The sequence below is a fragment of the Tyto alba genome, unplaced genomic scaffold (genome assembly GCF_018691265.1).
Source record: "Tyto alba isolate M040663 unplaced genomic scaffold, T.alba_DEE_v4.0 Super-Scaffold_2, whole genome shotgun sequence".
Lineage (NCBI taxonomy): Eukaryota > Metazoa > Chordata > Aves > Strigiformes > Tytonidae > Tyto > Tyto alba.
The window spans coordinates 68,331,645-68,355,469 of record NW_024881282.1 but is presented as its reverse complement, the minus strand read 5'-3'; the positions used below and the strand labels follow the sequence as shown (position 1 = coordinate 68,355,469).

The 23,825-nt window shown below is 44.1% G+C and overlaps 2 protein-coding genes across 6 annotated transcripts; one reads left to right on the top strand and one right to left on the bottom strand.

The window, feature by feature from the left end:
* Window positions 1-1,039: 1,039 nt before the first annotated feature.
* Window positions 1,040-6,928, bottom strand: LOC116965900. Of its 5 annotated transcripts, none has more exons than XM_042792359.1 (2): window positions 3,609-6,928; window positions 1,040-3,063 (listed from the first exon to the last, which is right to left on the bottom strand). In XM_042792359.1, the coding sequence occupies exon 1, from the start codon at window positions 6,762-6,764 to the stop codon at window positions 5,328-5,330; it is 1,437 nt and encodes a 478-aa protein (XP_042648293.1). In that variant the 5' UTR covers window positions 6,765-6,928; the 3' UTR covers window positions 1,040-3,063; window positions 3,609-5,327. The 5 variants fall into 5 exon arrangements, with proteins under 5 accessions (XP_042648293.1, XP_042648294.1, XP_042648292.1 ...); XM_042792360.1 differs by having other exon boundaries at window positions 1,040-2,701; XM_042792358.1 differs by having other exon boundaries at window positions 1,040-3,765; window positions 4,444-6,928.
* A 295-nt stretch (window positions 6,929-7,223) lies between these two features.
* SELENOO (selenoprotein O) lies at window positions 7,224-21,101 on the top strand. Its single transcript, XM_042792356.1, has 9 exons — window positions 7,224-7,820; window positions 9,255-9,458; window positions 10,400-10,580; window positions 13,759-13,889; window positions 14,292-14,572; window positions 14,924-15,074; window positions 17,289-17,474; window positions 18,575-18,731; window positions 19,412-21,101. The coding sequence occupies exons 1-9, from the start codon at window positions 7,243-7,245 to the stop codon at window positions 19,604-19,606; spliced, it is 2,064 nt and encodes a 687-aa protein (XP_042648290.1). The 5' UTR covers window positions 7,224-7,242; the 3' UTR covers window positions 19,607-21,101.
* The last annotated feature ends 2,724 nt before the right edge of the window (window positions 21,102-23,825 follow it).

Below are 23,825 nucleotides of genomic sequence, written 5' to 3'. Positions count from 1 at the left end.
AAGCTCTTTGGAGCTGAGACCCAGTGTTGCGGTTTTATTTTGCCTTCTGATTTAGCTGGAAAGTAAGAGTGATAATTTAGTGCCATCTACTGACTGCACATGGCTTACCTGGTACGTCTGTTTTTAAGTGGAGGTATCTACCAGACCCTGAGGCTGTTCTTCAGAGAAGGTAAGTGTGCAAACCTTGGAGAGGTTTGGTTTTGACTCACTGATGTGGTACCTGGTATTAACTGACACAACACCAAACAGGAGCATCCTGAACAATAACTGACGTATATGCCCATTTCTATTCTTGTTGTGATTGTATTGATGCTTGAGAGGCAGATTCTTGATGAATTAGCAATAATGTACTAACCTTCACTCAAAAAACTAAATATCTGCCTAAAAGCATGAGTATGTTGCTACTAGGGTACTTTATGGAAAATACAGAATTACATTGCTAGATAAGAACATCCTTATTACACCTTAATTTTACTTTTTTTTTTTTAAGAATTATGGTTTTAAAACAATTTAAATAAGCATGGATTGCTTCGCTTGTAACATTTCAAGGATAGCCTTAATTTGCCCATCATGTAAAACCCAACCTCAGCAGACTTTTACTCTTGTTCTTCTAAAACTTTAACATATTTTTGTTTGTTGCACTGAGGGACTGCTGTTCTTCTAAGGCAGCCAGAGACTCCAGGCTTCTCACCCAAAACCACATCTACCGGGACTACCCTGGAAGGCTCTTGGTGCTGCCCTTCAACCCAGGGCAGAGTGGGAGGACCTGGGGAATCCCCAGGAGCCTTGACAATTCATTTGGTTAGCAGTTTCTGCCTGGCTGCTACATACCTGGGTTTCCACCTCTGACTGTGCACAGACAAGCCAATAATGGTGTTCCTGGGCATGTGGCAGTCAGACCTCATCCTACGTGTGCTCTCTGTGATGCCCAGGCCTGTCAGAGGAAGGCTTGTGGCAAGCAGCACTCCCGCAGCGTGGCCCACAGCGCTGTGACTGCACCGAGGTGTGGCTCCCCACTTCAGACCAGTTACCCAAGACATAACTGAGGCACGCTGTTTATTGACCGGTGAACACACTATGAGGAAACTAGCAAAACAGGAAAATAATCAATAACCTAAGTACCGTACCACAGATCAACTTACATATTTATGCAAATTGTAAGGCACAGCTACGAAGTTACAAGCTCTTGATCTCGGACTTAATGAGTCTCACACAGAGCCAATCCTCAATGACAGTTTTCTAAGTCCCAAGGTGCAGGTCTGTCCCCCCACACCACCATATACAGCCAGAGAGACCTGATAGAGCGAGTCCAGTGGATTATCCCAGGCGATGCCTTCCAGCCTCCCCGGCCTTTGAGTCTGCAGGTCAGTGTTGCTACCAGCTGTAGGCTTCCACACTCCTACCATGAGCAGGAGCCCTCTGGTCATCTTCGGTGGACTTCATACCTCATCCTTCATTCTTTGGCATCAGGGCCCACCTTTTTGCCACCTCTTCTCCTCCACCCAAATCCCTCCCAAACAAACAACCTGCCCCCCATTACTTCATCCCAATTGGTTCTGATTTTGCTACAGCCATACCTAACTGTGCCATTTTTTATGCCATTAACCAGGCAGTCACAGCCTTATGTGGTGTTACTGGCACCAGGATACCCACTGTGGGCAGCCTGGCTCCCCATGACTCACTCATGGTTGTCCCATTGGGTTTAGTTTACCTCCTGTGTTTACTAGACACAACTATTCCACATTAGCCTTGATCCCAGTGCAAGCTGACAGTTTACATGCCAGAGAACAGCAGCAGAGGCACTTGTCACCCTTCTGCCAGCACTGCCGAGGCCTCAGCTCTGTGGGGCTGCAGGCTCCAGCAGGACCTCTTGCTCACAAGCCACCTCCTGATCTGCCTGACCTCCTGCGAGGACATTCAGACCACTCTGGGTGCCCATAAGCTCAATCCCTTCCGGCTGGAAGCCACCACAAGTGTTAGGCTAGCAATGCACGTAAGGTGTTCAACTGGGCACGTGAGATCATTCTTTCCTTTTGAAACAAGCAAAGCATATATAGAAGAATAAAGAATAACATGACTTATAACTATTAACAAGTACAGGATTAAGTGCTGCATACCAGTAGCTTTTGGAAACCAACCCATGGATACATCATACCAATGACATACAGTTCACAATTTCAGTCTCCGGTTCTGACAGTTCCTTACTTGCCAAGGTGGCCGGTCCTCTGGCTTGCAACTTGTCTGCTCTCTGGTTTCTTGGTTCTCTTCTGTATGCTGTCACATTGTCCTAACACCTTATCCCAGCGAGGCCTCTCAGCTCCCAGACAGACGTCATTGGTCCCTCGGTCTGGAACAAAACCCGGCTTTTGAGAATAGGCAAATGAAGGTACACCGCCAATGGATGTAATGTCACATCTTTGGTCTTCTCCCGGAGCCACCAAAGTCATGTTATTCTCCCACTGCAGGTGAGGCGATGCGTATACAGCCTGCACTGCTACCAAACACCACTGGTGTTCCCAGGCTGACTTGCTCCACTGACGGGTGACGATATCCTCCTGTGGCCCAGGAGCACAGCTGGCTGTACAGAACTAGTACACACATTCCATTTAGGTGTCCATTTGCAACAGCAGTTGGTGAAACTTCACTTGTAACATTGGATCTCTTTGTTGTTACGAGATCAGAGCAAATCCATCTGAAAAAGCTGTTGTAATAGATAACAATTGAGTTCAAGTACAATAGACAGAGATATTATTGAGTTTAATCCCATAGAGTTGGCACGTTTCGTTTAACTTGGCAGTTGCTTTCACCATGTGCCATATTTGATTATCCCAGGTAGTTATCATTGCTGTTGCATCAGACAACAATCCAAGGTTTGTTACCCATTTAACTTGTATATGATTCAAAATTGCTGCCATTTTCATAGAACAAATCACAGAATGGTTGAGGTTGAAAGGGACCTCTTGAGATTATCTGGCCCAACCCCCTGCTCAAACTGGGTCATCTAGAGCCAGCTGCCAGGGACTGTCTCCAGATAGCTTTTGAGTATCTTCAAGGATAGAGACTCTGCAATCGTAAGACAGGCACAACCCATATACATACAGGTCACACTCTGGATGTATTAGAGAATAGTTCATGCCTCACACATCAGTTCCCCGTCTTACAGGATTAATATGGATACTGTCCTAACAGTGTTTGTGAATACTTGTGGATGGTGTGTTTTTAGTTTCGGATTTGCTCAGTGGCCAAAACTAAATCTGCACCATCTGAACAGTTAAGATCATATCAGGTGACACAACTGCATCCCTCTATTATTACACTGGTTGCAAAGGTACCATTTGTATCCCATGCAACTTCTGCAGCTGACCCACACGAATCCAAGCTGAGTATCTAATTTATTAGTTCCACCTTTTTGTCCAGTCCATGCTCTCCTACAGGTGAAGGAATTCTGGAAGGACTATTAACAAATGATTATTACTGGGAAACCAAACATCTGAGGTCATTCCCATTGTCTTCAGGTCTTCTATTAAAATTCCTTTGACATCTTTTCTGAAGGAAATAAGATTATTAACAGTACTGGTGATGCTCCACATCCAAAATATCACTCTTACACCTAGAAGCCAGCAGAACACACTGAACAGGGCCTGCAATGCTTTAACAGTATTCCCGATGCTGTCTTAACACGACAACGAGCACCTCGAAGAAGATGGTTTTGGTGAGGCTCTCTGTGGTCCACACCTGTGATTCATCTCACAGCCACATTTGATCCTGAAAACCAATCTTACTTACGTGTTAGTTAGAAACATTCTCTCCGATTTGTTGGCAGTGGGCCCCATCTACCCATGAACATCCCCCCCCCCCCCCAACTTCTTTGTTTCCAATTAGTTCTGTGTTTCCCAACCCAGGAGCCACATTCACCCCTAAATATTCTCTGGGCCTTCCCCTTCATACCTGGGGTGTGGATAGGACCACATTTCCTAGTGGGGGGTCGATTTTTATGTTGCTTTATATTGGCATGCTGCTCCACAGCTGTGTGACGCTGGAGAGCAGCCGTGAGCCCGTGCTCCCCACTGACCGAACCAGTATCGGAGGCGCACGGCTGGTTACTGACATCGCCACAGAGGGTACCGGTCTGTGTGGCAGGGCCAGACCAGCTCATAAGGGCTGCGGTAACACCCGGTGGGCTCTTTGCTCCAGCACACAAACAGAAGTGCTCCAGCTTAGTCCTTTTTTCTTCAGAAATTAGCTTCTATCTCACCTTGACGGGTCTATTTGTTCTCTCTAGTATCCTGGAGGACTGTGGGTGGTAGGAAACGTGAGATAACTGATGCACCCCTAGCCCTTTCAGGAACTTCTGACTGGTGCATCTGTCAAGTGGTTCCCTTTATGTGAATCAGTTAAGACTGGGGGACCGCACGCATTCAACACTTTACTTAAACTCCGTACCATGGTGTTAGCAGTAGCCTCAGACAATGCCATCGTCTCTGTCCATCTTGCTGTTCTGTCAATAGCAATAAATACAAACTGATCCAAACCCTCCCTTAACCTCTTGAAGGGGTCCACATAATCAATTCGCCACTGTTAAGTGGTGTCCACTCCTGGGGTCAAAGGCATAACCCAATGTGGATTTACAATTCACAGAATGGCTTGGGTTGGAAGGGGCCTTTAAAGATTGTCTAGGCCATCCCCCCCAAAGTTGCAAGGGGTTGCCACCATCCACATACCCCACACCTCTGGACTCCCACAGAAATTGCAAACATAGATTTAAAATCCCAACCTATTCAGCCTTTGTTGCACCCCCTGAGCCTCCTCGTGACCCTTCTGTGCTTCAGCACCATATGGGTACTGGGATAGGAAGAGGGGATCTCTGTCTGGAACAACCTCATACTCTTCATTTACTACCCCTGTTTCTGTTTTAGTTTTAGACCAGCACTTCACTGACTTGGGGACTCCTGTGATCGTTTCACTTCCTGAGGCAGCAGCAGCACTATACAGTTTTCCCTTGGACAGATTTACTTTAAACTGAGACAGGAAATCCATTCCTAAAATGTTTTTACCAGAATTATCCACCCATCCAGTTTACCCTCCCCTACCCACAACCGGGCTTCTACTTCTTTTTCCCTCCTCACTCCCAATATCCAGATGGATTTAGCCAGGAGTGGAAGACCCTTATAATCTAATAATGTTGTCTCCAATCCCATAGCAATTAAAGTAACTTAATCTCCCCCCCCCCTCCCCTTCTACAGACATACCTCCACACAGCCACTTCCCCCTGCACACCAGGTCAGTGTGGTGGAGGTTAACCCCACTGACACCAGGGGTTGGGACTCCTAATCTTTAAGGTGCCCTAAGGAGATAGGGGGAGGAGCTGATAGATTCATCTGCTTCAGTTTTTCCCACATCTCCTCTTGCTTCATCCCCTTTTCCTGAATGATTTTCTTCATTTTGGCAAGTAAAACTCCTGTGGGCTGACTATCTAGCTCTCCTTCATTCACCCCCTGGCTTATTAAATACCTCCAAATTGTCCCCCTCGGAATGTATTTCCTCCTTTTTGCCCCCAGCCCATCCCTCTTTGCCATCCCTTTCCCCTCAGCTCCTATTAGGGTCCCCATGTTTTCCAAGGTAGCCATGCATTCACCAAGCGGGCGGCCAATTAAAGTAGACCCCAGACTGATGAAAAACCCTTTGTGCAGCTCAGGAGCACGGCAGGCTAGCACCCCCACGTCCCCCTGCTCCACCTTCACCCCAAAGATGTCAAAGTCAGGGGTCACCAGTGTCTCCCTTTGCTTTAACACCCGGAGTAAGACATTCCCACACACATAGGCCGACGCCTCCTGGACGTCTCTCCAGGGTGCCCCCTCCATGTTATCTTTGAGAGGCTCATACTCTCCCAAATTTCGGATCACCAGCCTTAAGATCTCCCCCCCCGACACCTCACCGGCAGGCAGGGCTCTGATAACGGCCCCCACCTTGGGCCACGGCAGCCCAATGGCGGTCACCACCTGCTTCGCCGCCTCGTGCGTGAAAGGAGTGCACTGCTCCAACGTCCACATTCGGTTCACCCACAAGGGCCAGCCCTCCTTCCGCTTCCTCCAAGCCTTCTCTTTCCTGGACATATCCCCCTCTCCCTGGCCTCCATCTCCCTCCGCCAGCTTTGCTTTCTTATCGCCCGCAGTGCCTGCTCCTTGCGCCGGCGACTCTTTCTGCGCCCCCGAGCTCCAGCTGTCCCTGTCCCACCCCGCTGGGTCCAAGTTGAGAGCCGCCACCACGCTCCGATCCAAACCCTTCCCCAGGGACAGCAGGGTGCCCAGGCACTGCACTTTGCTCCTCAGCTGGGCATTCTCCACCGCCGCCGCCCTCAGCTCTTCCCGCAGCTTGCGCAGCTCCTCGGCCTGCTCGCTCAGCAGCGAGCTGTCGCACCGCAGCGCCAGGATTTCGTTGCGAGCCCCCTGCAGATCGTTTTGCAGGTTCTGGATACGCTCCTCCTTCTGTTCCACCGCCGCCTGCAAGACCCGGGCTAGACCGAACAACAACCACTGCAGGGCCGAGCACTTCTTCTCCCCCTTGGGATGGTAGACAGACACGTAATTCTGCCAGTGCCTTTCCGCAGCTTTCAGGGTGGGATCCTGCCCAACGACCGCGGAGTCCCACGGGTCTCCCCCGTGCTCCAGCATGGCCTGTACCAGCAGACCCCTCTCTTCCCGGTTTGGGGAGCTTTCCGGATCCTCCTTCTCCCTTGACTTCCCCCCCCTCGTTAGCCAGGACATCTTAACCTCAGCCAGCCCAGGCGAGCGCTGAGCCGGGATAGCGTCGGGCAAAGACACGCGTGTCACCACCCCCCCCGGGCTCTCCTTCTTCAAATCCGGCGCCCGAAGCGCAGCGGAGCTACAACGGGCCGCCCGCTGACTAACGGGCGCGACCGCAGGGCGCCCCGCGCACCCTCCCCGCGCCCCACCCCACCCGCGACCTGCTGTCGGCTCCAACCGGCGGCCCCTAGCGATGCCTCCGGACAGGCAGAGGCAGCCGCACCGCGGGACCAACTTTTATACCCACGGCCCCGCTCCCGGGCCCCCCGGGCAGCACCACCCACCCCCGCCCGCCGGCCGGCCGGGCCTCGCCCACGCCCCGCGGGACCCGGCGTGGCCATCTCTCCGCCCCCCACGGCTGGTGGGCGGGGCGCCCCTTGGTGGGCGGGGCTATGCGGCGCCATTGCCCCGCCCGTCGCCCCGCCCCACCCTGAGGCGGATGGCCGCGGCGCTGCGCGGCGGCCGCCGGTTCCCGCGGCTGCTGCTGGCGGCGGCGGCGGCTCCGGTCCCGGTCCCGGTCCCGGGGCGGCTGGGCGCCGCCATGCAGCAGCCCGCCGCTCTCCCGGGCGGCCCCGAGGGCGGTGCGCGGGCGGGCGGCGGGGGCTGGCTGGGCGCGCTGCGCTTCGACAACCTGGCGCTGCGCTCGCTGCCGGTGGAGGCCTCGGAGGACGGCGGGCCGCGGATGGTGCCCGGCGCCTGCTTCTGCCGGGTGCGGCCCAGCCCGCTGCAGAACCCGCGGCTGGTGGCCATGTCGCTGCCGGCGCTGTCGCTGCTGGGACTGGAGGCGCCGGCGGCCGAGCGGGAGGCGGCGGAGGCCGAGGCGGCGCTGTACTTCAGCGGGAACCGGCTGCTGGCGGGCTCGGAGCCGGCGGCCCACTGCTACTGCGGCCACCAGTTCGGCAGCTTCGCGGGGCAGCTGGGCGACGGCGCCGCCATGTACCTGGGCGAGGTGCTGGGCCCGCGGGGCGAGCGCTGGGAGATCCAGCTCAAGGGCGCCGGCCTCACCCCCTTCTCCCGGTAAGGCCCCGCGGGGGGGCGGGACGGCGGCGGCACAGCCCGGTGGAGCTCGGTTTTGGAGGAGCGGGGCGGGGCGGCGCCCCCGCGCGAAACGCCAGCTGCGTGGCCGGCTGGCTGCGCGGGGGTGACCGGGGACGGGCTTCCCGCTAATCGCGTTAGCGAGGTGCTCCTCCAGCTGGTTTTGTGCCGAGCGGCATTCCCCGAGGCACAGCGCATCCCTGAAGCCCTCCTGGGTTGTTGCCTTCGCTGCAGCAAGTGCGGTGATTAAACGCCAGACCAGAAGGTGGCAAATTTTTCCTCTGGAAAATAGGACCGTAATTGCGTCTCCTTCAGGTGGTATGCCGTTTCTGCCCCTGGTTACCCTCCTCTCGGGTTTTTCCCCCTTTTGGAGGAGGGTGCAGAGCGTGAGGAAAGCGGGGAGAGCGGTGTGTAATGGCCACCTGGCTGCTTGCTGCCGTATGGTCCCTTGGCCCATGCAAATGGTATTTGAAATGCGGGTGTTTGGTTGGTTTGTGCTGCTGGTCCTGCTGCCAGCAGTGCCTTTCCTCCCTCCTTCCTGGCTGTGAGAGGGAGTGGTGGAAGAGCCCTTAAAAACAGCATACTGACCAAATCCCTGCAAGGGGTTGGATATCTTCATTAGTTAGTTTAGCCTGCTTTAAATCTTTCAGGTCGTTTTTCCCACTTGCATTTCATGTATTTTCCGTTACAGCAGTGCACAAACTCAGTAGCACCTTGGCTTCTTACATGTGGTGTTCTGAAGGTCTTCAGGTCTGTGAAGGTTAAGGAAATCACAGTGAAAATCTCAGATAAGGTGGTAGTGTTGTAGGTCTGCCTGGGGCAGCACTCCTGCTTGCTTGGGGCTCCTGAGGTAGGGCTGAGACCCACCCACTCCTGCTCCATTTACTTGATATCTGTTAAATAAGCTAGTTTGCTATCTGCTGTCTGTTCAATGTTTTTTTTTTAAGTGCAACTGCTCTGCATGCCCATCTTTAACACCCCATTTGTAGATTACTTACCCAGAAAGATCCAAAATAATATTATTTTTCAAGAGGCATAACGGTAGACCTGTTATTAAGAGGAAACCAGTGACTTATTATATAATAAAACATCTGTACTTGTCCAAATTTTTCAAACTTTTTGAAAGACTGTTGCAGCAATAAAAACAGCAGAGTTAATGATTAGAAGGGTTATGTGTAACAGGAAGGTTTATATTCTCCTGCTATGTGCGATCTTCACTGCAAGTGCTGTGTTAGTCTAGTTGTGCTTTAACAGAAGTTTGAAGTTCGAGCTTTTGTTCTCAGATCTGCAACTACTTTGTTGTCTGACTGTGGACGGAACATGTCATTTCTAGGCCTTTGTTTCCCCACTGCTAAGGGGGAGACAGGATTTACTACCTTTACAGTCTGAAAACTGGTCGGTTTTATCTTGTTGCAGTCAAGCTGATGGTCGGAAGGTCCTGCGGTCAAGCATCCGGGAGTTCCTGTGCAGCGAGGCGATGTTTCACCTAGGAATTCCAACAACGAGGGCGGGAACGTGTGTGACATCTGACTCGAAAGTTGTCCGTGACATATTTTATGATGGGAATCCAAAAAGTGAAAGGTGTACAGTTGTTCTGAGAATAGCTTCTACGTTTATAAGGTAAAAGCCTATTCTGTTGCTTTTTTTATTCTTTTGAAACCAAGTACAGCAGTCTTTTCAAATACCACTTTAAGCGTGTCTGCATAACAGCACCCTTTGTGTGTTTCTTGTTGTGGGGGTTTGGAACTCTTGCTGGGCTGTGGGAAGATGCTTTTCTTGTCCAGCGGATGGGATGAGCTGCTGTCTTTGCACACAGGCAGATAAACACAGGCTGGTAGAAAGATGAACCAAGCTCTGCAGACCTCAGCAGAGATGTTTCATGTTTATGCCTGCACAGAATACATGCTTTTTTTGATGCTGGTAGTAGTGGTGGATTATAGCTGTACCCTTAATTCCAAGGCTGTTCTAATGTTTTACTGGCAAAGTTTGGGTGTACTTGCCCTGCCAGAGAAGTACGTGAGGTTCCTGCTCTGACACAAAACATTAGAAGTTTCAGGAAGTTGCATTGCTTCTTGTAAGGTAACAGAATATTAGAGGAGGGTGAGGCATAAGGAATATGTGCATGTGTATGTATGTGTATATATGTGTGCGTGCCTGTATGCTTGTGTGTATGTATGTGGAAAAATACATCTTAGATGCTTGATGAACAGTCTGGTATTTTAAGTAAGTCGTTCTATTCATGTATAGGATAGGAATTTTCCTGTAGAAGTGGTCATCAGAAACTTTAACAAGCTGGTCTCCACTACTAGCTGGGGTCTTGATCTGTCAGTTTAGTTACACGAGGATGTGTGGACTTCGTTGCGGTGAGTCGCTGAGCCTCGCTAGGTTCAGTGTAGGTATCTTGCGGGTCTTTTCTCTCAAGTCAGTTGAAGGATTGGTGTTAAACTTGAGATGATGTCGTGTTACTGCAACAACAGTAAATGTTTTTACTACTTGTAATATTAAATGAAGTTAATAGTATCAGATAATACTAAAACGTGGTTGTTCTTATTTTGAAACAGATTTGGTTCTTTTGAAATTTTTAAACCTACTGATGAATACACGGGACGGAAGGGTCCCAGTGTTAACCGAAATGATATTCGAATACAGATGCTTGATTATGTGATTGGCACTTTCTATCCAGAAATCCAGGAGGCTTATTCAGACAACAGTATTCAGAGAAACGCCGCTTTCTTCAAAGAGGTAAGAAAGATCAGATTCTCTTCATAAATCCATAGCGGTCATGTTGAGGAACTTCACCTGCAAGCACAGATGCCTGGAGTCGGTTAATGCCTCCTGTCATCCAATTGCCTGAAATATTATTTTCTTGGAAGAAAACGTTCTTAATAGAACTGCTTATCGATGAAAGCAATGTTGATATTGATCAAACTGGTGGGAGTGTTTTTAAACTTTTTATTAGTAAATCATGGTTTCTCTGCTCTGGGATTGCTTCCCAAGACTTGTCTCCATTTCCTGAGTGTCATAGACTTCGAGGAGGAATTATGGCTCTGACTGTCAGATGATGAGTTGAAGGTACCGAGACATCACTTGCAAGGCATTGTATTCTAAAATACAGAGAATTTTGAGTCACTTCCAGTCTCTCATTTTCCAAATTACAAACAGGAATGTTGACTGCAACACACTTTAACTTAAGGGTTTAGAACTGAAATGTTAAAGGCAATCGAGCACTTTGAGGGCTTGCCGGAGGAAGTTGCAAAACCTTCAGCTCTGGGAAGGGTAAGATCAGATGACATAAACAGTGTCTTAGATGTGGTACAGTATCGGGTCATTTGGCAGTGGCCTAGAGGAGAGGCTGGGTGATTTCTCAGAGACCCATTTTGAACATGTTTTCAATTACTGTAAAAATTTAGACCTTAACAATTACTGGAGATCCATAATAAAACTCAGAACTATAACTTTAATAAATGTAGAATTGCTGTATTTCTTTTTGAAGTAAAACATAGATAAAATAATTGGTATCTACACTTTGGCTCCTGAATATACCCTTTGCCTCACTGTCGATACTGTATTGGTATTGTTGACATGGAATTTCTGGTACTATATTACTGTGTCTCAGTGAGCAAATAATTTGGGGTAAGAGAATAAGACGCTTGTCTTTTTGTATTTTAGTAATGGTACCCTTGCAGAAGTCTGAAATTACTGGAGAACTGTAGTAAAGGCTCTGATCAGGACCTGAAGTTCAAATTATGTTACAACCCAAATAAGAATGTTATAACTAGTCAGTAAAAAGAATAATTAAAAAAGTACCACATTCTAATACACTTGACTAGTCTAGGTAAAAGCAGTTGTGATGCTTTAAAATCTGAAGTGATCTGGTAGGGACTGTGGGAATGGCCGCAACATGATGCGTGTTCACAAGAGACCAATAAGAGGTCAAAAGGCAGGCTTAAAATCTGACGTTCTTGCTCTCTTTTTTTAATAGTGGGGAAGTGCTGTCAGCTCAACTCTGACCTGGTTTATCTTTATTTTTGTACTATGGAAGAACTGGAGGAAAAAAGTACAAGTGATTAGTTTTGACAGCACTGTCTAGAAAGCAAATACCATTATCTGTACTTGCCAAATAATTTGTAGGTGGTGTTTACATTTAAATGACCACGTCCTTGAGACAGTGCTCTTGTTTATATATATGCCGTACTTGTTTTCTAGTACGGCTAGCAGTAGAAAAATGTGATCAAAAAGAATGAAGGTCAAAGTGCGTGCAAAGCTGTCTTTCTAATCATTATACCCATCTTTGTGTGGTGCCCAAGCTGTAATTGCTTTCAGGTGCTCTCATTAGCAGGATTTCTTTTTTACCAGAGCACTGGCAGTGTGTGATGTGCTCACACAAACACATCCAGCAGTTATGAGTTGCCTTACTGCTGGAGTGCTTTCATCCCAACTCTGGTGGCCAGGATTTTTTTTTTTTTTTTTTTTTTTTTTTTTTTTTTTTATATTTAAGTTTTGACGTCCTCCTGGCACAGAGTCATTGTACAGGGTGTGTCTCCCTTACTGGTTTATGGCATGCTGGTAATCAGTTCTGAACACGTGTAGCTGGCTGCTAGCTGCCCCGTGAAGCAGCATTCAGGAAAAATGGGTAAAGAAACCAACACGAGAATATTGTAAAAAGCAGGTGCATGCATCATTTGTGGGTTTTACCACCTGTCAGGTTATGCCAGGGTGCAATTTTTCTACTTTTGCTTCCTTACCTGTCGTGGTTTGGGCACGTGGTTTTGTCAACCCAGGACATTACCTGACTGCACGTTTAAAAAAAGGAAAATGGAAAAATTATGAGTTTGAAAACAGAGGCATAAAACTAACGTTTCCTCTGTTAACTAGGTCAGTTTTTAAACCTTAATAAAATACTCTCTACAATACAGCCTGGAGAGAATAGTTGCTTTAGGCTTTTGTACCTTGATAGCTGCTTGGGAAGATGAATGATTCTTATCTGTGAAAATAGTTCGATTTAAAAGTTTTAGCTAATGGCTACATAAAACTTTTATTTAAAACAATTCAGTAAAGTAGTTAGAAATACCTAGGGTTTTTTAAAAGCCAGGTAGCTTTCTGAATTTTAGATTTTATAGGGCATATCTAGTTGTAGTTGGCAGGTGGGCTAATTTAATGAAATAAGTAGAGCTATTTTAAAATATTACAGTATGTATTTGAAGAATGGAGCATATGCAGTGGTTGCAGTCAAGGATTCCATAACAATACCTTTCAGTTAAGCAATGGAGAAACTCTGGCGAAGCATGCATTCAGTGAAGAATTGCATTTGAATAAAATTGTCATTCTTGGAATGTTTTGTATTGTAGCTTTTTTCCACTCTCAGTAAATTGAGGGAAGTGCTTATCAGTGCTAAAACTTGTTAGCAGGGAGTAATTTTTTGTGTAACCCACTTACCTTCCTGTAAATCACTCCTACGTATCAGGTAAACCAAAAGACTTAACTTTACATTGGGATTTGTTTAATTTTATTTCTTAGACTTTGCTTATGTTTTCTTCTGCCTGTCTTTAAAATTAGTAGTAAACAAAAGAATGTATTTGTATAACGACTGGAGTAGTATGTAAGTCAGATGCCAAACAGGCTACCTTATTTCAGCATTCTGTCTCCAGTGCGTTTTAAAGCAGTACAGTTGACTTGGAAGTCAAGCATGGAAGGAAAGAAGAGAAGGCAAACAGAAATGGGAGACTGAGAAGTAGGGCAATTACAGGAGGAGAAGGGGCACACTGTCTTTAAGGTATTTGTGTGTATGGCATACTGCCAGAATCTGTTTCCTTTGGAGATGCAGAAACATCAGTTCAGACTAGGAAATGCTTGGAAATGCAGAAATACATTGTGTTGAAAAATGGAGAAAAAAAAAAAAAAATATAAAAATCTCTTTTAGGTAACAAAACGGACAGCGAGATTGGTTGCTGAGTGGCAGTGTGTTGGGTTTTGTCATGGCGTGCTGAACACAGATAACATGAGCATAGTTGGACTAACCATTGACTACGGCCCTTTTGGATTTATGGACAGGTCAGTGTGGCATAACTGAAATGTGCATGTGTATTTGCTATGTAGAACAATCAGATTTTCACGACTGCTTTAATATTTTAACTCTAAAGCAGATTTATGAACCCTCTGTGGCAAAGTAGATTAAGTTAGTTCAAGCTGTCCTGTAATTCATATTTTCAATTTCTTAACAACTGTGTTCACAACATGTGTAACTGTTTGGACTGTTCTTGTAGCCTGTGGGGTTTCTCAGTGTTTGAGAGGTCAGGAAAATATCTGATGAGGTAACTTTGGGAAAAGAATCAAGGAGAGCTTCCTTTGGAATTTTTTCATTTCCTAGAGGAGACTAAAATAATAAAAATAACACTTCTCACGGTATTGGTGTCCACATAACTAGAAGAATGATAACTATTTCTTCATTTGTAGATATGACCCTGAGCACATTTGCAATGGTTCTGATAATACAGGGCGCTATGCTTACAACAAGCAGCCAGAGATTTGCAAGTGGAACCTGGGGAAGCTTGCTGAAGCTCTAGTGCCAGAGCTGCCCTTGGAAATAAGTGAACTCATCCTGGAAGAGGAATATGATGCAGAATTCGAGAAACATTATTTGCAAAAGATGAGGAAGAAACTAGGCCTGATCCAGCTGCAATTAGAAGAAGATAGCAAGCTTGTGTCTGAACTCTTTGAAACCATGCATCTCACAGGTTGGTAAAGAGCACAGAAGGTTGTTATTTATGAGCCCATCATTATCCATAATCAAACCAAAATGGAGTTTATATCTTGACTTTACAAGAAAGCAGCCTTGTGCAACTACATTGTCATCTGAGAGGAGAACAAAAGACTGAAAAATAATTACCTTCTTGTAAACTGTGGGGCAGTTGTTGCCTTGTACAGGGCTCCCCCTGTTTCACATTTGCACCCTCACTGGGGCACCAGTTTATTTGTCTCTCCAGAGTGGTAACCTGTACTGCTGTGGGGCGACTTGGGAAGGAGGCATGGGACATGTTTTCCTGCTGATTTATTAGTGGCATCCCTCATAGAATTCACTTTTTCAGGTGGAGACTTCACAAATATTTTCTACTTGCTGAGTTCATTCTCCGTAGACTCTGAGCCTTCAGAATTGGAAGGTTTCTTAGAAGACCTTGTAAGTCAGTGTGCTTCTGTGGAAGAACTGAAAGTTGCTTTCAAACCACAGATGGATCCAAGGTAGTACTACTCTTTATTTAAATGCTTTTGGCCTGTGTTTTTACCTTCATTATAACTATAATGAACTCTGCATGCTATGTAAGATTTGACTTAATTTTCAGTTTGGAAATTTCACTGTTAAGTAGATGCATTATGATATACAGCAGTGCAAATTCTTGTGTGTTTTGTGACTGGTGAATGCTCAGCAGTGACTTGCAGCAGTTGGCTCTTGGGCTAAAGCGGTTTGAACTTTCATTTGGTCCAAATTTTTTTTTTTTTTTTTTTTTATCTTCTCCACTGACTCTGCTGACTAAGGCAATGAGAGTGCCAGATAGTGACGTGATACAGTAATATTTTATAGAAGAAATGGATTTGAACAATAGTGTTACCATGTTCGGCCAATGTACTGTCAGCAAATAATCACTTTCAGCCACAAGTGTTCTGGGCTGAGTATAACCTAAATATACACTTTAGGCTCAGAAAACTGTGTGGTGCTGTCCGTGTCCTATTTGATGGGCCACGTTCTGCAGTCCAGCTACTCAGAGCATGGAAGAGTAGTAAGTTTTGTTCAGCTGCTGCTTTTAACAATGATTGCTGCAGTTTTTCACTTTTTGGAGCAGTGGAAAACGGAATGATTGTGATGCGTTAATTTGTTATTTTTCTTTCTAGTATCTTCCCAGATAGGGGAAAAAAAGTGGGGGTATTTTGGGTACATTTTTTACTCTCTCTCTTTGTTTATTAAGTGTTTCATGAAGGTAATGAACCTACCAAATTTTTCACCTTTTTCTGTGTGTTGCTATTGCAGTCAACGACTTGCAGAAAACAGGGTGTTTGGAAAATGGACTGTCATGAAACTCGTTCATGCAAGTTTGGTGTTACACCAAAATGGTTGGCTGGAGCTATTTACAATTTTGGAGATATTACTGGTTATTTAAGTTTTTGTCCTAATACACTAAAATTAAAGTGAAATAAATTAATGTGGTGCATACTGCTTATTTAATTAAGTTCCAGGTTTCAGCTACTTTGAAATTGTAAGCAGGTGTTACGCAATATGAAGATATCTGGTATGATAGAGATGAGAATATCTTTTTAAACACTGCATTGATGCTTAGAGGAATGTGAAAAGTAGCTGTGAATCATTGTGACAGGGATGTAAAGCTTTGGAGGGAAGTAGTACTGTTTTAAAGTGAGTGCACAACTGATTATTTTTGTTACAGCACTTGGATATCGTAGAGCAGGGCGTGTCAGATGTGTAAATCACACGTGGATAGTACTTTATTTAAAGCATCTAGCTTGTCTCTGCTAACTAAAAGTAGGAAAATACAATGTGATCAAATGAGTTGTCTGGTTTGAGGCCAAGGAATAATGTTTCTTTTCTCCTTTGTTTATAAATGCATTCACAGAAGGAAATAGAAATACATAGTGTATTTTGATATGCTGCAACTTACACTCTTTGCTGTTTGTGTTTTTTTTTTATTTCACTTTATGCTGTAGTGCAGTTATTAATCCAGGAAAAATAAGTTAGCCAGCAAGGTATTGAAAAATAAGGTGAAGCTATTGTACAGCACCAGCTAATGCAGTCAAATGTAAAAAGATACAATCTTACTTCAGCTTGCAGCAAAATAACCTGGATATTGTTAGGAATTTATTACCACAGAATAGTTCTCATTCTGTGATTTAGACTGGCTAACTAAAAAAAGGTAAACAAACTGTTTTGTCATATGACTTAAATGAGGTATCTTTCCTCATATTCTTTGGGTTTTTATTAGTACTGGTAAAATTAGTAGGTGTTAGATCTTTATTCTGCATGCTGTTACAGTATTAGTGTTAGGAAAAGAAATTTTTAAAACCCCAAATCTATGGATTCTGCATTATCTTGATACTTAAGTAAGATCAAATTCTTTATTCCAAATTACTTGCAAAGTTCCAAGGGGATTTTGATGAGAATTGCACATCTAAACCCTAACCGGTAATTCCGAAAATCTGCTGTCTGCACTTTATGTACCACAGGAATGTGATTAAGCACACTGAAGAAGGGGGAAGGGACGGTAAAATTAGCATAATTCATAATAAAAAAAATTGTTCTGTTGATTATGAAGTACTGTTATTTCACATCTCTAGTGAAATCATAGGTTATTGTGAATGTTTCCATATCTGCTTTATGGTTGCAAAAAGATGGGTCTTGACAGGCAGCTCAAATTTAATATCTAATGTGTTTGTTCCTTTTGTTCCCAGACAACTGTCAATGATGCTAATGTTGGCTCAGTCTAATCCTCAGCTGTTTGCATTAATTGGAACAAAAGCAAATATAAATAAAGAATTAGAACGCATTGAACAGTTCTCTAAACTGCAGCAGTTAACAGCAGCTGATTTACTCAGCAGAAATAAAAGACACTGGACAGAATGGCTGCAGAAATACAGGTAAGGTTTCTCAGTACTCATAGCAGTGTATTTCTGCATTTTATTTGAGAACAATGGGCCTGTCTCACGAGACACGTGCTGTCTCAAAGTATATAAATTAGGAGGGGTGTGGGGGGCATGCAACTCAGAATATTAACTAGTGTCAAGAGCAGTATTTGTGTTGCTGTGAAAGTTCAAGGGCATCTTTGTATTTCGTTTGCTAGATTTTGGGGAGGGGGCAGGGGTATAGAAATCACTTAGCATCAAATCTAATATTAAAAGTGCTTCAGGAAGTTCAAGCTGATGTTAATTCTAGCAGAGACTCATTTCAGTCATGAGCTTTTAAGTGTTCAGTAACTACAGTTGACTGACCTCTAAGCATTTTATCCTTTTAAAATTTTTTTCTGAAAGAAAAATCTATGTATTGATACAGAAAGCAAGTAGAAGTATTCTTAGTCAAAGAGCAACTATAAAAAAATCATGGCCAGGAAGTGAATGTCCAGACTATTCTAATAGGCATAACTTAAAAGCCAAAAAACGTAGTGTTAGCAGGAGATTTTTTTTGTTGTTGTTTATAAAGAAAACCCCTTAGTAGAGCATTAGTTGTTTCTGCTGTGTGGATTAAGTCAAGACTCATTTCCTTACCTGGCCGACTGTGATCTTGTTCTCCAGTGGGACTGAATGTTTTAGCAAGTATTCCTGCTAAAAGGTAGATGAAACTGCCTTGGTTGTATTGCATCCCTTTACTTTTATCAGAACATCAAAAACTTTAACCAATAAACAAGTATAAAAATACTTAAAAGATAAGATCTGAATGTGGTGGATTTTGTGCAGTGATACAGAACAGACTGCACCAGTGTCTGTCTGACTTTTCAGAATACATGCAAGGTGTGCCACCCCCTCGAGCCTGGTCAGGACCTGCTGACGGTCTGTGATGCTTCTTTTAAATGTAGTGATGCGTTGTCTTCTATTGTTGTGCTGCACTTTATAAACCAAGAGGATTATAAGTGATGTGATATATTTATTAAGAGCTGCAAACTAAGAATCTCAAGGCAAGGAAACGCCAACTTTTACGTGTGATTCTTGATTCAAACCAGTGATTTTCACTTACTTAATTTCAGAGTCCGTTTGCAAAAAGAAATAGAAAGTGTTGGCGATGCTGATGCCTGGAACACTGATCGTGTGAAGGTTATGAATTTAAACAATCCAAAATATATATTGAGAAATTATATTGCCCAGAATGCCATAGAAGCAGCTGAAAATGGGGATTTCTCAGAGGTATGTTATTACTACTTAGTATCTCTCTAGGTTTGTGTGGATGTGTAGTGGTGCTGTTGGTGACTGACATTATGCTAGGCAAGATTCATTCACTCGGGCAGTAAAGGGATTGGGAATTTACTGTTCAGAAAGTCTGTATTATTTTTGAGGGAGCTGTAATTTTAATGACTGCAGAACAAAGAAAGGAATTTAAAATCTGAATCTGAACTTCACCAGCTCTTGTAGGCTGATTCCAGGACAAGACACTTACCCCTGCTTTTACGGTCTTCAGTATGGTGTGTACCTTGGGAGGCAGTTGCTGTGCTAAGCAGTGCTGTGCTAAGTGTTGTCTTTTTGAACTTAAGGCTTTCACCTGTGGGATTCAGCATATGAATTGTTACATGCAGAATATGGGAAAAATAATTTATTTCAGGAAATGACATAAGAACTTGTATTTGATACTTGCATTTCAAGTTATTTGAGCTTGAGTTCCATACAGATACAAACTCAGCCAGTTATGATCTTACAGTTTTCAGCTTATTTGATATTAATATTGTTTATCTATTTAATATTTGGTTTGTCTGGAATTCATGTATTAAATACAATGTAGTCGATCATTGTTTAGTGTGAGGTTCTCTACATCATTTTGTCTTTATTTTCTAATAGCCATTTCTCATAACTCTGCTGTGCTTTCTCTCTAGGTAAGAAACGTACTGAAACTCTTGGAGAATCCGTTCCAAGAGGCAGAAGGTTTCAGGGAGGTAAAAGAAGATGCAGAAGAGGAGGGAGCAACTGCTACAGCAGCTGCTTGTGCTCAAGAGACCAGAAGCAGACTACCATATTGCAATAAACCTCCACTGTGGGCTTCGGAGCTCTGCGTTACATGATCTTCATAACTGCCTTGGTTTGTTTTTTGCTGTAAACTGAAGACTGTGGTCCTCCTTCAGCAGTGAAGAATTCAGCAAGGCAAACATCAAAGTGCTATTAAGTTACAGAAACAACCCTACATTTGGATGCATCTGCAATAGCCTTCAGCTGTGCTTAATTTGAAGCAATCATGGATCATTGAAACAAACCCATGACAATCAACAGTCTGTATACATCAGTCATTTAAATGTTTTGAGAAGGAAAGTCTTTCCTTTATTCATCCTTTATTGCAAGTAGAAAGCAATATTTTATGTTGAGGCAGGCTGAATTTTGAACATCCAAATGGAGTTGTTATGTGAAGACAAAAATAGCAAGTCAGGAATCTGATCTGTTTTTGTCTGATGTCTTAACTAATAGTACTTCTAACATTTATTTACTGCTTTCTCTATGCAGGGACTTTTAGTCCTCTTTAATGGAGGAATAGATTCAGTGTTGCTTGTTTGAAGCTATGTTTCATTTAATTAAATAGTTCATTTCTTGTGAACCTTCAGGTAGATATTTAATCATAATCTATTTTCAGAGAATTTGTTTGGGTTAGGGCTTGGGGAGAGCAATTTTTTTTTTTTTTTTTTTTAAATAAGAGCAGAATTAAGGGAGGCTATATACATTTGCACTTGAAAATCTTGGTGGTAAAGTTTATTCAGGTTCAGTGTGTTTGCATACAACACAGGTAAATGTTTACTAAAATCATGGGTGTAGTTTGTAAGCCAGTTGACCTTGGCAAGGTTGATTAGCCAAATTAATGTGAACCTTAAACTACCCCAGTACTCAAATCCAGGTTCTCTGTCCGTTTATTTGTGTGTTCTTAACTGAGTCGTCTTGTATGATGAGTGTGCAGGTGGAGGACCTGTTTGTTCACACAGCTCTCTGCGATTCTTCCATTCCCACTCTGGTCTTGCACCGTTTAGTTTGATTCCACAGTCTTGGAAAATCTTTATGCTGAAAGTTGCCATTCAGGAGCATGCTATTTGAGCGTGTGTAAAAGATGGTAGAAGATGTGGGAGGAGGATGGGAGCTGGCTTGCTTGCAAGTTACTTCTTGGTAGTGTTTCAGTTGAGGTTTCAGGGGAAAGTTGGTTGCTGTTACTGCCACATCATCAAAAAAAAAAAAAGTTGTTCCATAGTTAGTTATTGCTTAGCTTTCTGAACTTCCTTCTGAAGGACTCTCTTACTGATTCAGATGCCTGAAATCTTGGGAAAAGGTTGGTTTAATGCAAAGGTTTCTCTTTTCCAAAGCAACCACCGTTTTACACTGTGAGATTAAGAGTAATCTAGTAAATTCTTCCACCCCTGTGCAAGCTTGGTATTAGCTCAGGATGCATTGTGTTCTTTTAAGTCTTCCTCAAAATACGTGCTGTCAAAAAAAGGGGAGAAGAACAGTTGGGCTACTGCTTATCCATCTGTACTAATAATCCATTTGTCCTTCTTGCTGCCACAGTAAATAGGTGATGCTTTGAATGATGAACATTCATCCTGTCTTGCCTCCTGATGCCCAATAATGATTTGTGACAAACTAGAATCTGACAAGCGCGGGACTTTCTGTGACATTTTGGAGTCCTTACAGAAAAGGACAAACTTGAAGGTGTATTTACCCAGTCCATGGAAGAATGGTGTAGCTGAAAGTGGACGTACCTTGAAGAAGGGGGCAACAAGTAATGCTAGCCAGTGCAGCTGGTCGTCATCTAGGAATAATCCAGTTCTGTATGAGTTTGAGACTTTCATTGGGGATTATCCTTCCTCTGAACTTGGGGTACTGGAACCAAAACATTTCATGGAAACTAACAGAAAGTGAATGCTGAGTAAAAAAGGACTGCACTGAGGAGGGGAAGCCTGCTGGCAGTTTGAAAGACACTTCAAACATACCCCTGACAAATTTGCAGAACGGGTGATCTCTTATGGTGTGCCTGGTCCAGAAGGGAGCGGCGGGGGGGGGGGGGGGGGGGGGTGGGGAAGCTGCTCCAAGCTGATCAACATAACTTTGTGCTGATTTTGTTTCTCAGTTTGTATCTTTCCTTTTGGGAGGCAGATGGGAACAGTATTTTGGAGGATCTCTGCCCAAGCTTTTGGCTTAACAGAATGGTGTAAAAAGTAATTACCATACCTGAGGGATAAGGTCTTTTTAATGGCATTCTGATAGTAATTTGGGGGGTTTGAATAGATATCTATTAGTAATGGTATGGAAGAAGGAGAATGATATTATAACCATGTATTTGGACATAGGAGAACTTGAATTAACTACCAAATTATTTTGCATATAAAGGTACAAATTATTTTTCATCTGTAATGCTAAAATCATGGAGAGACACACTTTGAAATAATTTGCTAGCAATTTTATCCTTAAAAAGGGAAACAGTGTAACAGTGAGGAATGAAAATGCATTGGTGTTTCTTGCTAAATACTTTCTTTGCTTACATATAGATGAAGTGCAAGAGGTCTAGAAGGCTTGGAATGGTGATTGCAGACCCTTGGTGTGGCTGCTTTGGTGTGTCGCTCAGCAGAGCTGTATTTGTAATGGGTGCAGTGTGTTCACTGACAGGTAGAAATACTAAGAGGGTGTTGGCATAGTCTGACATTCTGCACTGACATTCAACTGCTTGGTTTCTCAGGGCATGCAATAAGGTTGATGCTTTGCATTTAAGGTGTGATGGTCGGAAGCCAAGTGGAATGCTTGTGCTCTTCCAGCACTCATTTCAAAAGGCAGGTAGTAGCTTCAGCTCTGATGATAGTGAATTTCTTCTGTTCTTGTTCTTGGAGCAGTATGGAAGCAGGAAGTTGTTCTGGACAATTAGACCAGATTTTGTCCAGGTAAGAACAGTATCTCTTAGCTCAGTTCTTCAGAGAGAAGGGAATACACCTTATAACATTTGGGAATCTAAATACTTGAATCATAAATTGCATCTTAATTTTTATAGGTTGTATTTGCCGTAGGTAAACCTAAAATAATATTTCTTATTGGTCAAATATTTTGCTTGTTTTAAAAGCCATGGACTTGTGCTCAAAATGAATTGGTGACTCTTCACATCAGCAGCTTTCTGTGGCAACGCTTTGATGACTTAGTCTGTGGCTGTGCAGCCCGAACTACCCTTGCATAAAAGCAAGTGGTACCCAGATTACGGAACTGAAATAAGAAGCTCTTGGAGGCGTCTCTCTGGATAGTTTCACATGGCAGTGGGACTTCTCTCATGACTTCATCAGATTTTACCATAACTCTGCTTCGTGAGCTTGTAAATCTACAATTACTGAATGTTTTACTGTCAGCTCTCACTTTGGAATGTTTTGTGGTTTGGTTTGTTTGATTTTTTTTTTGATTTTTTTTTTTTTTTTCCTTCCCCCCAAACAAGTGCTATGGCTTTCTTTGATTATTTTATTAAACAAATAAAAAGTGCAATTTTAATATTCTTGTTTGTGCCTGTTTCCTGAAAGAGTTTTGCTGTTAACAGTACTGTTCACAGACTTAATTTCTTCAGAAGTATTCACTCTGCAACGGCCAGGTCGTGTCACAGAAGCCTCACTTTGCTTTTTTTTGCAGTGTCTTCTGAGGAGTGAATTACCACAGGTACGGTCTCCTGCCTCACCGGTGATTTTTGGCAGTTTGCTTGGAGCAAGGTAAGGACCCTCATGTTTTTTAAAGAGAAATCTCCCTGTTAGTTACTTGGCTCTAAGACCTATGCTGACACCTCTTTTATTGTGGTGGAAGGAAGAATAAAACCCATCCCCTGATGTCAGCAGATGCAGGGTGTGACTTTAAACCACTCACAGAAATAGGCCTTTGGGTAGAAAGGGAAGATGCATTTTGTTTATTTAAACTGGATTGAGTAGTTTATGCAGATTTTTTTTTTTCCCCAAAGATCTTGGTGATATCATAGAGAATGAGACTTTTCAGAGTGGAAAACACATCGTATAGAGCGTGTTGGATGAGATGGATGCCCTGGCATGAGGAGATGGTGTATCGGGATCTGGCAATCTGTAGATTGGCTCTGGAGCATTTAGGGCCTCCCCTTACTCCTGCAGTGGGAGCGCAGGGACCTGCCCCGCCAGCCGGGAGGGCTCGGAGGCACAGGAGGCAGCTCCCTGGGGAGGGTCACTCTCCACTTACTCCACAGCTAGTGACCGGCAAAGCCAAGGGGTTTATGTAGTCCCACACTTGGCTTTAAACCAGTTAATGTTACATCAACTGTTCTATCAGATC

Excerpts from the sequence above, each read along its gene's own strand:
- LOC116965900 (XM_042792359.1), bottom strand. The coding sequence starts at position 6,764 with ATGTCCTGGCTAACGAGGGGGGGGAAGTCAAGGGAGAAGGAGGATCCG.